Raw genomic sequence first — 17,690 nt, 5'->3', positions numbered from 1 at the left:
TGCATTGCACTTGCCTCTGTATCGCTTGTGAACAACCAGACCAACAAATGGTCATCTTGTTTGATTGTTTAAAAAACAAAGCAATGTGAGATTATAAAAAGTTTATCTCTATTAGATGTCGGACCGAATATGAACTTAGAGATCAAGCTGCAAAGGGGGATGAAGCAACTCGAAAACGATTCCATGCCTTTGTGCTCTTTCTGGGAGAACTTTATCTTAAGCTGGAGGTGAGGAGTCATTTTCTTTTGTTAAGTACTTTTGTTAAGGAAAGCTTGCGAACAAATTGATCTCAATAAGGAATTTGTGTTTACATTACTTTTACAACATAAAGAGAGAAATAGGAGAGAAAATGACGACTCAGTGCTTGTCTTCCTGTTCCAGGGCAAGGGTTCTGAGCATTGGAAAGTCTTCATGTGCTCCATGGGTGTTTAAGCATTTAAAATGTAGACATGCATACTTCTTTGGATTCTTGCCTCAGGGACATTAGTACACGTAACATGTTGACATTCAGATGGTGACTGAAAAACAACTTGACCTACAGGACATAAATCTGTGAGTGAAGAGGGGAGAGACTAGAGTTTGGTTGTTATACCCAATTCACCCAGATTAGGTCTTGGTCCTGTTTTATATGTTAATCTTTCACATAAAATGCATTTGTACAAAGGGTACAGCTAATCTTGTTTGTAAATTGGTGGTATGTGAGCATATGCTGGTTAGTAGGCAATTTAAGTCGAGATAGTACTTTGTAAAGGATATTCAGTTTGTTCTTTGACAAGCTAGTCCTGACTAGTTAGTCTCAGATTCAGGTTTATCTATTTAAGCCTGAATTGGGGACTTAGCACCATAAACACCACTGAAAAGACAAGAATCCACCATCAGATGTACATCAGGGCATCTACAAGTCTTCATCCAATCCAGTGCCCACTTGACTGTCCCTTTTTATCACAGAGGCTCAGTTTTATAAAACTTTCATGTCTTAATCTTTTCTATTGTTTTGAGCCACAATAAGAGCACCCATACAAACGTGCCTTGGACGGAGGGCCGTTTAAGATGCTCTGCATTTCTCCGTGGAAGTTATGGTGCTGTGTGGGGGAGGGGGAAGACCAGGCATGGCTCTCGAGCCTGAGGTTCTTCCAGCCAGAGAGCCAAGACACGTAGACCATTCTCATGCAAAACCAGAGTATTTGTAAACAGTATATGAACCGCAGAGTAAAATGCTGTGTGTTCCCCAAAAGGGGGGAGGTAGCTTAGTAGACTAGAGATGCTTCATGAAGCAGTAACTTTCAAGGAGGCTTACGTTATCCAGACCACACATTACATGTGATAAATGAAAAGTTTGACCTATAGTTGACTAGTTCTATTAGAAATTTTAGTTATATGTAAGGTAAGTCTAATTTTGTGGAGGTATTAGAGTGTGTCACTATGATTTTTGTATTGTTCTAAAGTGCTTATTTTGCCAACACTTTGTTAGATCACTTATCTATCTGTATCATGTTTTGGCATAGTTGCTGTTCATTTTCTTTTATCCCCAAAGATCAAAGGAACAAATGGGCAGGTTACAAGAGCAGATATTCTTCAGGCTGGTCTTCGGGAGTTGCTGAATGCCCTCTTTTCTAACCCTGTGGATGATAACCTAATTTGCGCAGTAAAATTACTAAAGGTAGGTTTTACTTGTTTTCTTTCCTTAAAGCGTAACTAACTGTTCTACCCATCTAGCATATAATTTGGAGAAAGGAAAGTAGATATATAGTACACAAATGAATTCAACATAGTTAAGTTAAATATTGACATTTTATTTTGCTCTGGAATTTAAATATATTAGAAAAGCAATACATGCTTATTTACTGTAAGAAGTGGATTTTAGAGTGAAAATGGGAGTCCTTCGCAGTGCCCCTTCCTTCCCCACATCTGTAGGTGTATCTCATAAGTACCATCTGACTCTGCTGCTTTACCACCTACGGAAGATCTTAGATCTTTGCGTGGCACACAAATTGACTTCTTTCTGCAGTAGCTTCCCAGTATTCCGGTGTTTACATGCACATTGTTTACCCATTGTTGCCGAACAGTGGATTACTTTTAATTTAGTCTCGGCAGTATTGTTGATAATCATTCATCGTCTTTATATAGGTTAAATGCCTGCACATAGGTTTGGTAGACCAGAGAGCATGTTTACCCTAATTTGATAAGTACAGATGCTCCTTGATTTAGGATGGGGTTATGTCTACCTAAACCCACTGTAAACTGAAAATATTGTAAGTTGAATATACATTTAATACACCTAACTTACCAAACCACAGAGCTTCGCCAAGCAAGTTCTCAGACTTGCTCAGAACACTTCCATTAGGCTGCAGTTGGGCAGAATCATCCACCACATGCAAACACGGTTGAGTATCGGTTGTTTGCTCTCCTGATTACATACCTGCTGGGAGCTGTGGCTCATAGCCATTGTCCAGCATCCTGAGAGAGGATCGTACCACAAGTCATCAGCCTGGGGGAAGATAAAAAATTCAAAGCAGTTCTAGTTTCTACTGAATGCTTATTGCCTCTGAACCACTGTAAAGTTAAAAAAAAGTTATAAATCTAGTCCCGCTGGCATGGCTCCGTGGTTGAGTGTTGACCTTTGAACCAGGAAGTCACAGTTCGATTCCCAGTCAGGGCACAGGCCCGGGTTGCGGGCTCAATTCCAAGCATGGGCATGGCATGCAGGAGGCAGCCAATCAGTGATTCTCTCTCATCGTTTCTGTCTCTCCCTCTCCTTTCCTCTCTGAAATCAGTAAACATATACTTAAAAAATATATAACTATATCTCTGGCCAGTGTAGCTAAGTTGGTTGGACCACTGTCCTATATACCTAAAGGTCGAGTATTCAACCTAGATCCCCGGTTGGGGTGCCTACCGGCAGCAACTGATCGATGTTTCTCCCTCTCCCTTCCTCTCTCTCTCGAAAATCTGTAAAAAGGAAAGAAAGAAAACATATCCTCAGGTGAGGATTTAAAAAAAAAATTGTAAGTCTAACCGTCATAAGGTGGGGACCTTCTGTCATGCCAAATTTCTCTTCCAAACACTTAACCACAGTGTATTCCCACCCCTCTTCCCATCTGTATCCTTATCAGTGATAGATGCAAGCAATCCTGGGGTTGGTTTTGTCAGATGATGTAAAAAGGAAAACCTCATTTCAGTTTGCATTTTCCTGATTGCTATAATTCGTTGCTTCAATACTTATTGCACCCTGCATGTTTCAAAAAGTGACATATTGATTAAAATTGTACAACCTACCTTAGTCATACAGGGAGTAAGCCATAGTCATCCTATATAATAAAAGGCTAATATGCAAATTGTCCCCCAGGAGTTCAACTGGGAATTCGACCAGTGGCGGGGCCAGCCGGCCTCGATTGGGGCAGGCTGGCAGGACCCCACCTGTGCATGAATTCATGCACCGGGCCTCTAGTTAACACATAAAACCTTTGGTTAAAGATCTGCTATAGTTCATTGGTTTCTTTCAGTCAAGAAAAACACTGAAGGTATTGAGATACCTGAGTATTAGATGGTAGAGAACAACTAGGAATATTTAACTTTTGTTTAAAGAATGCTTTGGGCGGCCCTAGCTGGTTTGGCTCAGTGGATAGAGTGTCAGCCTGAGGACTGAAGGGTCCCAGGTTCGATTCCGGTCAAGGGCACGTGCCAGGTTGCAGGCTCAATCCACAGTAGGGGACGTGTAGGAGGCAGCTGATCAATAAATCTTTTTCATCATTGATGTTTCTCTCCCTCTTCCTCTCTGAAATCAATAAAAATATATTTTTAAAAAAAAGAATGCTTGGGGTAGGGAAGAATGCTTGAAGTGCTACTATTATATTTTTAGAATATTGATACTTGATTGAATTCTTTCTTTTATTAATCCCTGTGTCTTTTAGTTGACAGGGTCAGTGTTGGAAGATGCCTGGAAGGAAAAAGGAAAGACGGACATGGAGGAAGTTATCCAGAGAATTGAAAATGTCGTCCTGGACGCGCACTGCAGCAGGTAGGAGAAGGGAGGTGGACGCCAGGGAGCCAAGTCCTTTTCTTTTAATCAGCTGTGCTTCATCGGAACAATTGAAATCTTACAGATTCATCCACAGAAACCTTTTATTAAAGGCATAGTGTTTTACCTGTGGCTTCTGCTCACCTAGACATTTTTCCTCAGTTATTCAGTAAATGCCTAGGTGTACTACTCTCCGTCTCGTAGGAAGCATAGATATGCTTGCAGGATGGCCACTGCATTTAGGAACCATATATTACTCACATAGAACAAATTTCAAGGCCATTTTTTTTAAGGGTGAATTTGTGTCATTATAGGAGATGTGTGGAAAATTAAAGCATTGACTGTACATGTTAAATTGGTGAAATGGTGGTAGGAGTCTGGTATTTTAGAGCCTGACAACACATAGGGTGGATACTCACTCACTCCTTTTCCACTTCTGTCTGCAGAGACGTGAAGCAGATGCTCTTGAAGCTTGTAGAGCTCCGGTCAAGTAACTGGGGTAGAGTCCATGTAACCTCAACATACAGAGAAGCAACACCTGAAAATGACCCCAACTATTTTATGGTATGCCAGTGTTTGCTGTTTAAATGTTGCTTATTGCTTGAATTCAACTTTGGAAATTCCTACGAGTTACATAAAGCCATTCCCGGAATATAATGCTTAATAACTCTTCACTGGTTTAGGGTCCCTGGCAGCAAGCAGAGCAGGTAAATAGAAGAGACATGGGTTCCTCCCATGGCGGGTGGACTAGAGAAAGAGCCACCCAATGGCCAGGGAAATGATGAGACTTGGACTTACGTGAGTGTAGGGATTCCAGGAAACTGTTTCCCAGGGAATTCATAACCAAGGCCTGCAGCTCAAACTGTTACTTTGTATGTTATCATAAAGGAAACTAAGAAAATAAAAATGATTACCAGGCCAATGATCCCGGAAGCTCCCAACACGACCAAACACAGCAGTTAGGGAGGAACTAGAAGCCAGGTGCACAGATCCATGCAGTGGGTTCCTTTGGCTTGGCCTGCGGGGGTCAGGCCGAAACTGGCTCTCCAACATTCCCCAAGGGGTTCTGGTTTGCAAGAGGGTGCAGGCCAGGCCAAGGACCCCACTGGTGCACGATCGGGACTGGGGAGGGACCACAGGAGGGCTCCAGGGCATGTCCGGCCCTTGCCCAGTCCCGATTGGCCAGACCCCAGCAGCAAGCTAACCTACCAGAGTTGGAGCGTCTGCCCCCTGGTGGTCAGTGCGTGTCATAGCGACTGGTCGAACGGTGGGACACTTAGCATATTAGGCATTTATTATATAGGTCTAGGGGCCCAGTGCATGAATTTGTGCACCTGGAACTGTGGGCCATGGTGGGCACAGGGGCAAGTCTCAGCCCATCCTCTGCACCCCTTCCTAGCCCCTTCTGCCACGGCCCCCAGTCCCCTGTCTGCTGGCAGCCCCACTCCCACCGCCGTTCCCACGTGCTGATGGCGCGGAGCGATTGGGGCCAGCGCTGTCAGAGGGTGCAAGTGGTGGCTGCTGCCCTGATCACCCCTCAGGAGCAGGGGGATATGGAGAGGCCCTCAGGGGCAATCAGGGCTGGCAGCCGCTGCTTGCACTTGCTGACGGCGCCAAGTGATTGGGACTGGCGCTGGACACTGGCAACAGGTGCAAGCAGGGCCAGTGCCGGCAACAGGTGCGAGTGCCAGGCGGGATCACAGCGTGTGGGAGCAAAGAATTTTCAGTAACCACCAGAGGCTCGCCCTGATGACAGCAGCCAGTGCCCCGCCTTGGTCTGGTGCCCTGGCTCACCTGCTCCACCATCCCGCCGTGGGTGACACCCGCCATGTTCCATGCTCTGCCACCTGCTGCTAATGCCCGCCATGTTCCGCGCTCACCCCCTGGTGGATGTTGTAGCGACTGGTTATTGGTTGTTCAGCCATTTGGTCTGTTTGCATATTGGGGTTTTATATATATAGGTTGCTCCTACAACCCCCATCTCAGAAAAATGGTGGGGAGGGGGAACCAAAACAATCTGAGTGGATGCTGAGTCACACTGCACCGCAGAACAGTTCACTGTGAGTAACAGACCGTAGACACAGCGCTAGAACAAGAACTCGAGATAATAGAATGAATCTGAAGAGCAGAGACGTTCCCAATGAAATGGCAGTAGCAGCCGGGAGGCTTGTGTTTGCTGGTTCTTACATTGCATTATGAGGTCAGCTGGGTGGCATCAGCCATGCTTCATTGATAATGTGCTCCTAAGAAATCAATTGTGAGAGGATGACATGTTTTTGTCCCTTTGTTTCATCCTAGAATGAACCAACATTTTATACATCTGATGGTGTTCCTTTCACTGCAGCTGATCCAGGTATCTTGTCTCATGGTCTTCCTGCCCCGCCCCCCCCCCGCCCCAGTTTTTGGTAAGATAGGAAATTACAGAAAATCATCCCTTCACAGAACTGTAGCTTTTCAAAGAGTTCATATCATTCTGAAAAGGAAGGTGAAGGCTTGTCTCATATGCGGTGTTCTTTACAGTAAACACTAGAAACCATTTCAAGTGGATGTGTCTAATCACCCTAACAATGAAGGGTCAGGAGAATCCCTCAATTAAATGCCACCATTTTTATTTTGTATTTCCTCTCATACTTTGTTTTCATACTCTGAACGTTAGGTGATTAGAATGGAAGGAAAAGGTGGTTCTAATTCACTATGTAGTCAGCAGCTTTTATTAATATGGGTCAATACTTGCAGATACTAAGAATTACGGGTTTTATTAGTACTTGGTGGGTCAAAGTTTATTAAAAATCTAAACCTCTGCACGCTTCCCCTTCCAGAAAGTGGCATTTGTAGAAGCATTGCTTGTGGTAAATGGGACTGCAGTGTGAGCAAGAGAGAAGTTTCCCATTTAGTACGAACTACAACCAGCGGATGGTCGGCATGTCCCCATTTGTCCACTGGGTCTCGGGCTCTCATTGTCCCTGCCTGTCGCACAGGAATGCAGGAAGGAGAAATGGCTACTTAACTTCCAGCTTCAAATTAGGAAACATTAAAAAGAATATGAAAACCACAGAGAACTGACTTGTTGATTCACAGTCAAGATTAAACTAAGTTTGGGACCAGGGAGAGGTCAATGGGGGGGGGGGGGGAGGAGAGTTATGTAATACTTTAAACTATAAAGAATTTTTTAAAAATATATTTTATTGATTTTTTAGAGAGGAAGGGAGAGGGATAGAGAGTTAGAAACATCGATCAGCTGCCTCCTGCACACCTCCTACTGGGGATGTGCCCACAACCAAGGTACATGCCCTTGGCAGGAATCAAACCTGGGACCTTTCAGTCCGCAGGCCGACGCTCTAGCCCAGCCGTGGGCAAACTACAGCTCACGAGCCGGATCCGGCCCGTTTGAAATGAGTAAAACTAAAAAAAAAAAGACCGTACCCTTTTATGTAATGATGTTTACTTTGAATTTATATTAGTTCACACAAACACTCCATCCATGCTTTTGTTCCAGCCCTCTGGTCCAGTTTTAAGAACCCATTGTGGCCCTCGAGTCAAAAAGTTTGCCCACCCCTGCTCTAGCCAGTGAGCCAAACCGGTTAGGGCCGTGGTCGGCAAACTGCGGCTTGAGAGCCCCATGCCGCTCTTTGGCCCTTTGAGTGTGGCTCTTCCTAAGCCTCAATCAGATTGAGGACGTTTTCAGCAAAGGCCAGCTTAGGAGTACCCTAATTAAGTTAATAACAATGTACCTACCTATATAGTTTAAGTTTAACAAATTTGGCTCTCAAAAGAAATTTCAATCGTTGTACTGTTGATATTTGGCTCTGTTGACTAATGAGTTTGCCGACACCTGGGTTAGGGCAAACAGTAAAGAATTTAAAAAAAGAAAAGATTAAACTAAGGTCATGTTACCATATTACTGTATACTTTGGGCCTTTTAAAGAAATAAAACCCTACAGATAACTGCTAAACCATTCTCCCTTGTCATTGATCCGTCACCCAAGTTTAGTCCTGTCACTTCTCTCCCAGAGGTAACTACTGTCCCAAGTTTGTGTCACTGTGATTTTTACCTATGTGTCTATAAACTGGATTGTCTCACACAGAAGTATTAACCCAAAGTTGTATCTTACTATACCCTGCTTTTTGCAACTTATTTTTATTCAGTATTACTTTTAGGATTTATATGTGTTGATACATATAGCTTTGGTTCCCTTATTTTAAATGCCAGATCATAATGGGACTGCAGTGTGAGCAAGAGAGAAAACTAAAGCAGCGTGTGGGAACAAGTGCGTAGATCCCTGCTGTGGGCGGCGGGTGGTCCATACCGGTTCCCACAGGCAGTGCTGCGCAAACATCTGAAGTCCTTGTGCACTTGCGGAAGTTCCTCTACAGTGAGGAGGCAAAACTGTCACATTACAGGCTATTTGCATCTTCAGCTTCACTAAATGTTGTTATACTGCTTTCCAGGGTGATCATACTACTTAGTATTTCCAGGGTGTGAGAGTTCCTAGTTCTCATCTTTGGCAATGCTGTTACCAGACCTAATTTTTGTCAGTCTGATTGTATGAAATTGTGGATTTTTATTTTCCACTAATGATACTGAATTTCTCTTCACGTTTCTGTTGAACTTTTTATTTGTTCCTTTGAGAACATTTCCGTTGGAGCCTTTGTCTTGTTGATTTGTAATTACTTGCATACCCTAGAAAGGCACCCATAGTCAGCTTTTCTCAGTATGGGCTGCCCTTCCCTTTTGTTTATCTTAGCAATGGAAGCCTTGAGTTGAATGTAAACTAAGTCATGTCGTATCTTCTGTTGCTTTATATTTAGGTCTTTCATCGTTTGGCTAGTTTTTATATGTGGGTAGAGCAGGAATTTAGTTTTTTCTATAGTCTCTCGTGTCAACAGCAGGTGTTGAGTCATCCTTCCTCTCTTAGGTAAAATGTGCCTGTGTGTACCATGTAACTCCTCTGTAAAGTTGTCTTACACCTCTGTCTCCACGCGGATCTTTGTTTGTCTCTCCCAACACTGATAGGCATTCTTAATTAGTCTGACTTTGCTGTCTGGTAAGACAGTTTCCTTTTTTCCTTATTCTTCAAACAAGTTACTTAGATTCCTTGTGGGTTTTTTTGTTCTTCTTTGTCTGGTCCATTTTTCTATCATTTGTTCTGTTCACACTTACTTTGTTCTCAGTCACTGGAAGGCACAGATATTGTAGCCTTTACGACTGCTCCAGTGTTTAAGCGCGCTTCCCTTTTTCTTCATGAAACTTGTGACTTGGATTGTAGGAGCATGTCCAAAGAGGATTTTGTATTTGCTTCTGTTGGGAGCCCAGGGGTAGCAGCGGCTTGTAATGAGTTTTTTTTCTTGTCCGAGGTGTTTTTATGTGGATAGTAACAATTGGAGGTGCAGGCCCACGTATTCTCCAAGGAACCAGAGTACTTCTCTCCCATTCCAAACCTAGACAGATACACCAAACTGCTTTGCCACTGAGATGTTTTGCAGTTTGCTTTTTTCCTGTTCCATTTTTTGCTTGGAATATCAGCCCTTTTTTACATATATATATTTTTATTTATTTCATAGAGGAAGGAGAGGGAGGGAGGGAGAGAGCCTTTCAGTGATGAAAGAGAATCATTGATTGGCTGCCTCCTGCATGCCCCCACACTGGGGAGTGAGCCCACAACCTGGACATGTGCCCTGACCGGAAATTCAACTATGACCTCCTGATTCATAGGTCGATGCTCAGTCACTGAGCCACAATGGCCAGGCAGGATATTAGCCCTTTGAATGACCTGGTTTTGTGCAGAGTGGATGAGGTGGGGCGTGAATTCCATCTTCCTGCTTCAATGGGCCCAAGACCTTTCTTTCTGACCCGTGGGTTTTAAATCCAAGCCCACGTGGCCCACCAGCCTCCAGCTGCCATAAAGATGTATGGCTTTGAGTTCCCTTTCGTTTCTGTCATCAGGAGACTTGATGTTTTTTGTGCACTCATCTGTACATTTAAAAGAATGTTTCTTACCTGTTAGCTCAAGTATTTGTTGCAGGGGGGCTTTATAAGATAAAATGGTCTCCAAATTGCCAAAATGGAATGTCAAAATATTGCCAATCCTTTAAGCTGGAATTCATGTGTTTAGAAACTGACAGTCTTGGGAAAAACATCCTTACCCAGTCAAGCATAATTATATTATCCTCTTGAAATCTGAGGCAGCTGTTTTTCACAGGAAACTACTTTTAAGCTAACTAGTTTTTATACATTGATCCATTTTATTATTCACAGGTAAAGACTCTACACAGACATGCTAATCTTACAAGATACTCAGTCACTGTGCTCCAGGCAGTTGGCAGATGGAGAGCCATCCTGTCACCCGTATTGCCTAGGAAGAGCCCACTCAGGGAAAGGTGGTAGAGCTGAAACATTTATTAGGTAGCTACCTCCCCGCTGTCTCCAGGACAAGGAAGGAAAGAACATGCTCGGAGCCGTGTTAGGGTGGCCCCCACCGCCTGAGGAACATGGAATAGTGGCTATTACCTGTCCGCCAGATAGGTAGATCGCTTTACCCCATTGGGGAGGATAACAGAGCCCAGAAGCCAAGGCATTTGATTGAAATCTCTCCTTGTGGAAGGAAAATAGGAGAGAATGGAGAACACGTGTTCTTCCCCACAAACTATATAGCCAGTATTTTGCCTGATGGAAAGAAGCAGGAGAGAACGTAGACAGCATACGCATAGCCTGTGAGATGTCCTCTGGTATATGCACAGTGGCTTTGATTTCCAACTTACAGTTAGAGGAATATGTATATAATTTAGAGTCATGAGGATGCAGGGGGCAGAAGCAAGCCAATTAGGATAGGTTTTGTAAAAGCTATTCTTAAATATGTAATTAAGCTGACTTACTGATCAGTGGTCGGCAAACTCATTTGTCAACAGAGCCAAATATCAACAGTACAACAATTAAAATTTCTTTTGAGAGCCAAATTTTTTAAACTTAAACTATATAGGTAGGTACATTGTTATTAACTTAATTAGGGTGGTCCTAAGCTGGCCTTTGCTAAAAACGTCCTCAGTCTGATTGAGGTATGTTCGCTGAGGTCGACCCCTTCCAACTCTCCCATCCACACTCATCTTGTATACTTGTTTCGTCTATCTCCTTTCCGAAAACCGACTTCTGCGCATGGGCCACGAAGTTCCAATCGCACTGTACATGCGTGCCTGGACATGGTATTTTGTGGAAAGAGCCACACTCAAGGGGCCAAAGAGCCGCATGTGGCTCACGAGCTGCGGTTTGCCAACCACTGTACTAGATGAATATACACAGCTTACTGATGTTTAAACTTTGGATGTACTTAAATGAAAAGTCATAATATTAAAATTTCTTAGGAAAAACTGGCTAATACATATTTCCTGTGAATTTTTCCAGCATTTAAATTTTTTCATTATTTCATTTTTCTTAGATTACCAAGAGAAATATCAAGAGTTACTTGAAAGAGAAGACTTTTTTCCAGATTATGAAGAAAATGGAACAGATTTATCAGGCGCTGGTGATCCGTAAGTTCTCTTTAGCTACTAACTTTATTTGTGAACTTTCTGTGGCCACAGCTTGTAGATAGAGTTTAGACTGGAAAAAAGCAGATAATGAAAGAATGTGCATTTTGATTAGATGGTATTATAGTGGTATGTAAGTAGTACTTATTTACCAAAAATTTTCACATAATCATGTTGGAAAACACACAAACTATGATTTAAAAAAATTCAAAACTACATTTTTTTAAATGTATCTATAGTTGAGGGGAAAAACTATTAAAATGTATACACAAGCATAATTCATTTTTATAAAATAGATTCTATTTTTATACTTAAGACTTTAAAATAAGCAGGTTCTACAAGTTTCTCCATCTACAATCTAGGAATAGTAGTACCGGTCCTTGAAATTTTTGAGACATAAATGAGAATATATAAATGCTCTGGCACAGAACAAACAGCTCAAATTTTAGCTGTTCAAAGGATGACTTAAGATTGAAGAGAGGAAATTACTATATAAAAATATTGCTGCTGATGGGAATTTGTAAGTTATGGTCTTATTCTCATATTTCATTTACCTATCATTCTTGATAATACAAATTTCTTATCACTTTCCATCAGATTTAACTACATTTTGTTATAGAAGGATGAAAAACCTGTGAGGATTAGCCCCAGCTCTGTTAGCAGCTTATAGGAATTTGGACAGGCTGGTTGGGTCCTCTTCTTCCTCAGTGGTGGGAAGAGTAAATTAAATCTGTAAGGACCTACGCACACTTAGGAAAGGTCACCCCTGCTGGGTGTGCCACTAGAAGTTCAAGTTGTTCTTGGCATGCAGGTGATAGTGCCTGTCTTCTTAGGATGGCTGTGAGAATTCAGTAAGGATGTGTGTATTAAGGCCTTCGTGGGCACTTAAATAGGAAAACATTGTTTCCATCATTTTAAACTACTGCATAGTTAGAAAAAATCTGAAATAGATGATCTCTAAAGTAGCTTCTTGCTATGAAAGTCTGATTCCAAATAGGTTATGACTAAGTTGACATTGTCAGAATACCATTTCTGATGTTAAGTATCATTAGAGAGGGATGGTACATTGAAATTATGTTCTAGTCCTATCTAATAATAGACAAACATGGTAACTGACCATACCTTCGCTATGCCTCACATTGGCTAATCAGCGCAATATGTAAATTAACCGCCAACAAAGACGGCAGCTAATTTGCATACTGCAGGCAGGGCGGGACAGCGAAAGCTGCCATCCAGGCCCCCGTGTGCGACCCCAGAAGCCGCCTGCCTGCCGCCCATGATTGGATCCGATCCGGGCCACAGGCTGGCCCCAGAAGCCCCAGAAACCGGTGCTCGGGGGGAGATGGGGGTCCCCTGCCCAGGCCTGACACCTCTGGCGGAGGCGTCAGTGCTGGGCGGGGGGCGGAGCCAGCAATCGGAGGATGATGGGGGTCGATGCCTCTGGCAAAGGTGTCATGCCTGGGCAAGGGCGGAGCCAGTGATGGGGAGGAGATGGGGGTCCCCTGCCCAGGCCTGAAGCCTGGGCCAGAGGTGTGAGGCCTGGGCAAGGGGTGGAGCCAGCAATTGGAGGGGTCTGGGGGTCTCCTGCCCAGGCCTGATGCCTCTGGCCGAAGCATCAGGCCTAGGCAAGGGGCCAATCTGGCGATCGAGGGTGATGGGGGTTGATACCTCTGGCCAAGGCGTCAGGCCTGGGCGAGGGCGGAGCCGGTGATGGGGAGAGATGGGGGTCCCTTGTCCAGGCCTAAAGCCTGGGCCTGAGGCGTTAGGCCTGGGTGGGATGACAAGCCGGCGATTGGTGTAAACTATAGAGGAAACACCTTTTCTGACCGCTCATTGGCTAAGCTCCCTATATGCCACTGGTAATATTCTTAGTAACTTAGGTAATAAGAATCCAAAAAGGTGATCTAGGGTTTTTCACCACACTCATGGCGAAAAAACGAAGGTCCGCTGCTGGAGGGCTAAGAAATGTCATATCCTGCCCTTGCCGGTTTGGTTCAGTGGATAATGCCTTGGCCTGCCAACCGCAGGGTCTGGGTTCAATTCTGACCAAGGGCATGTACCTAGGTTGCAGGCTTCTCCCTGGCCAGGGCCCAGGTCAGGGCTCATGCAGGAGGCAACCAATCAAAGTGTCCCTCTCACTTTGCTGTTTCTCTCTGTCTTTCCCTTTCTCTTCCACATTCTCTAAAAATCAATGGAAACATATCCTCAAGTGAGGATAAAAAAAAAATAATAAAGAAATTATTATTATATGAAAGACACATCTTGAAAATGCCTAAAGAAAGTTGTCAGTTTTTCATGGTGAAGGGACTAGAGTCCGTGTTGATGAAAAAACCTTGCTGGCTGCGGTGACTGGCAGTGGCTGCAGCAGTGGGGTGATGGGGCTGGTGCCTTCCCCTGATCAGCCCGGTCACCTCCCACAAAGGGAGGCCAGACTGCGGCTTAGGCCTGCTCCCCAAGGGGAGCAGGGAGCAAGCCTAAGCCATCACTAGGACATCCCCTGAGGGCTCCCAGTATGTGAGAGGGGGCAGGCTGGGCTGAGGGGGGGGGGCACTCCCCCTCCCCCCGCACAAATTTCATGCACCGGACCCCTAGTTATAGTATAATTGTTGCTAACCTAAAAGGTAAAGCCTTTGATTTAACTTTTAGATTAGGTTAAAGAATTTAACATATGTCTAAAGTATAGCAGAATCTTAACTTCAAAGACAAGGGACTCCGAATCCACTGTAAAACTTAACACACCATACTAAGCTTCTGTTGTCTGAGGACTGACATTTAATGTAATTCTAAACAGTGCTTGCGTTCTATGACTCAGTCTAGGAAAGTTACACCAGATACCTTTCCTCATAACTTAGCATCTTAGACATTTCCTTTTTTTTTTCCTTTTTGATTTCAGAGAGGAAGGGAGAGGGACAGAGAGAGAAACATCAATGATAAGAGAGAATCATTGATCTCTGCCTCCTGCATGCCCCCTGCTCTGGGGATTGAGCCCGCAACCTGGGCATGTGTCCTGACAGGGAATCAAACCATGACCTCCAGTTCGTAGGTCAGTGCTCAACCATTGAGCCATACCAGTCAGGCCTACACATTTTCTGCATGGAAAAACATTAAGCTTATGAGTCATCTTTGCTTCTTTCACAGATACTTGGATGATATTGATGATGAGATGGACCCAGAGATAGAAGAAGCTTATGAAAAGTTTTGTTTGGAATCAGAGCGTAAGCAAAAACAGTAAAGTCAAATTTCAACGTATCAGTTTTATAAAGCAGTTTAGGTTATGGTGACTTAGCAGAACACAGGAAAGCAGGAAAATGTGTCACACTTATACCAAATTAAGGATGTTGAGTTATGTTACTAATGTATGCAACTTTAATTTTGTTTAACACTCTGCCAAAATAAACTTTATCCCCTATAACTTAAAATGTGTATATATATAAGATAGTTTATTATGTACAGTTAATTCCACTGTTTTGGCTGCAATAAAATCGATTTTGAAATAAATGAAATGTTGAAAGTAAGTTTTGCTAGCTGATTAGAAGCTTATCCTTTAAATTCAGCTTTTCTCGAAGGAAAATGTCTTAGTGTGGAAATACATATTACTGCAAAAATGTAGCATCCTTTTTTAAGAGATGAGTATATAGCTTTCATTTAGTTTTACATTGAGTGTCTCAATGAATTGGGTTTCAAGTATGAATCACAATCATAAAAATCTCTGGCACTAAAGTCTTAGAATATATAATTAATTTATTTACATATCCAGATGTTATTTGATACCAAGGGCTTTTAAAATAGAGTTAGAACTTCCAACTAAACAACCAAGAGTCTTCACTGAGGATACATTGCAATTCTAAATTGTTCAAATTTTTCATCTGATTTCATTACCCCACAGCCCAGGACATTATTCTACTTTCTTTATATGGCTTTCTCATTTTTATTTGGTAGCATGCGTTGCATTGACTTTTTTACTAGAGAATTTTGCTAGATCTTTGTCACTCAAGTTTTCATCTGCTTTGTAATTGATACACCTTGAGGATCACTTTTCTAATACTTTTACTATAATGTGGTATCACCTCAGTCCTATTTTTACCAAATGTCAAAAATCTTTTTCCAACTAACGACAAGTAAAGCTTATGTACAAAAGGATTGCTTGTAAATATGCATGTAAATAGTTCTGTTAATAACCCACTGTTTCACATTTGGTACACCTGTGTCTGCTACTGCCGTTAGCTTTCCCACTTTTCTGCTTGTTTGTTCAGTCTGGATTAAAATTAGTCTTTGAAAATAAAATTGAAATAGTTTTGTTTCCTCTAAGTTTTTGGAGTGGTATCCTGGTATTGTAAAGAATCTGTTGTGAACTTTTTTATATGACATAAAATTATGATTTGAAATCAGAGAAACTACTAGGATAGAAGATACTCTATTCAATGTCTTTTTAGTAAGAATTCAGTTCACTAACAAGTCTAGTTGGAAAAACTAGCAAATGTAAAACATTGAAACTTTTAGATTCTTCGTTGCAAAAGGGAAATATACAGGGTGGGGCAAAAGTAGGTGTACAGTTATTCCTATGGAAAACAATACAATAATTAATAAATAATACAAGAATGAACTCTGTTTCACATACCACTGTGCACCTATTTTTGCCCCACCCAGCATATGCAATTGGGGGTTTTGGAAATTGTAATAGAACTCTTTTTTTTTCCAAATGGCTCCTGTAACAAGGTGGCTATTACCTTAACCTGCAGTTCTCTAAAGATTGTGCTCACTGTATAGCTCAGGGGCAGTGGAAGGTGGTGTGGGGAAGGGGCAGGACATTAGACCAGGGGCCAAGTATATGCTAACTGAATGCTTTAAACTTATAGCATTTGCTCTGTGAATAACATCCAGTTTTGTCCACTAGCTCATCGTCATTACCCCTGCTCTACTAATAACAGCCTCCAACTGAGTCAGTATATGTTCCAGTTACTGGTGCTGCTTAAAAACCACCCAAACTTAGTGTTTTCACACAGTACGCATTTAGTACGCTCATGGGTCCTGTGGCTCAGGAATTTGGGCAGGGCACAACAGGGATGGCTTTTATCGATTCTACAATGTTTGAGGCTTCAGCTGGGAAAACTAAGGACTCAGGGATGTAATCCCCCGGGGTGTTCTTCACTCACATGGCTGATGACTGGAGATGTTGGTAAGCCCATAGCAAATAGGAGGCCATCAAGGAAGGCCATGCTTTAACACTGCAACAGTACATAAAGGAAACTTTGGTCCTGTGCTACATTTGTTGGCCTTTAGGCCGTGTCTACAGAAATATGGGTAAGTCTTTTGTCAGGATTATCTGTGCAAGTCTCCCGTGGATGCCATAGTCTTCTGGCAATAAAGTACAAATACTGGTCTGAACCTGGCCGTCATGTCAACAACTCAGACCCTCTGTCTGTGCTTGCAGTGCCCTTCAGCCAAAGACTACCAAGAATACAGCTGTTCCTGCACTTGCTGGGTTAGTAAGGAAGAATATACACCATGGCGAATTGTGGGTTGTGTCACTAAGAGGAGTTAGAAATAACCTATTATAGGGTTTGGGCTTTGGTTGGATAATTTGGGAGAGGATCTAAGAAATGAGGTTTACTCTAGATGTTATCAGAAAGCGGGGACAATTCTATGATTGGATATTTTATTAAATCTTATTGGGGGACAGATAGGTATAGGTTAAATTGTAATTTGTTCCTTAAAAATAGTCACATTTAGCAAGAGAGGAGGACGCTTGGCTTGGTATGAAAGTGAGAAGTCCAGGATGGAAGGACTGAAATTTGGCTCAAACTGAAGAAAAAAAGAAAAGCCCTGCTGTTAACCAGGCTGGGCGGGCAGACGCAGTTAGCAGAAACGCGGTCTCTCCCGAGGTCATGCAGCAGCTATGAAATGTCATGACCCCTTCTTTCTTTGTGTGACCTCTGTTACATTGACAGTGACACCTCCAGACTTACTAGCTACCCTCACCCACCTATTACGACTGCAGTTGCTAAACTGCCCTCGCTCCTGAGACATCCAGCCTCCTCTTAGTCCTGCTGCAGAAACCGCATCCAGCCCACATCTGGTCTCCCTCAGAGCTGCTCAGCATCCCGCAGCAGGAACCCAGACCTCGCCCAGAAGTGGGTGCTACTCATGGCTC

At 43.0% G+C, this 17,690-nt stretch overlaps 1 protein-coding gene across 7 annotated transcripts in view; it reads left to right on the top strand.

The window, feature by feature from the left end:
• PAIP1 (poly(A) binding protein interacting protein 1) overlaps nucleotides 1–15,847 on the top strand; it is a 31,466-nt gene extending 15,619 nt beyond the window's left edge. For 4 of the 7 annotated variants that reach the window (XM_036309239.1, XM_036309238.1, XM_036309232.1 and 1 more), the window contains exons 5-12: nucleotides 116–227; nucleotides 1,535–1,660; nucleotides 2,960–2,983; nucleotides 3,912–4,018; nucleotides 4,465–4,582; nucleotides 6,317–6,371; nucleotides 11,449–11,542; nucleotides 14,678–15,847. In XM_036309239.1, coding sequence (XP_036165132.1) covers nucleotides 116–227; nucleotides 1,535–1,660; nucleotides 2,960–2,983; nucleotides 3,912–4,018; nucleotides 4,465–4,582; nucleotides 6,317–6,371; nucleotides 11,449–11,542; nucleotides 14,678–14,771 — 730 coding nt within the window. In that variant the 3' untranslated portion in view covers nucleotides 14,772–15,847. The remainder of the gene's footprint in view (nucleotides 1–115; nucleotides 228–1,534; nucleotides 1,661–2,959; nucleotides 2,984–3,911; nucleotides 4,019–4,464; nucleotides 4,583–6,316; nucleotides 6,372–11,448; nucleotides 11,543–14,677) is intronic. The other 3 variants (XM_036309233.1, XM_036309236.1, XM_036309235.1) reach the window with 2 other exon arrangements.
• The last annotated feature ends 1,843 nt before the right edge of the window (nucleotides 15,848–17,690 follow it).

Source organism: Myotis myotis, unplaced genomic scaffold (genome assembly GCF_014108235.1).
Source record: "Myotis myotis isolate mMyoMyo1 unplaced genomic scaffold, mMyoMyo1.p scaffold_m19_p_5, whole genome shotgun sequence".
Classification (NCBI taxonomy): Eukaryota; Metazoa; Chordata; class Mammalia; order Chiroptera; family Vespertilionidae; genus Myotis; species Myotis myotis.
This window is presented reverse-complemented; position numbering and strand designations above follow the sequence as displayed.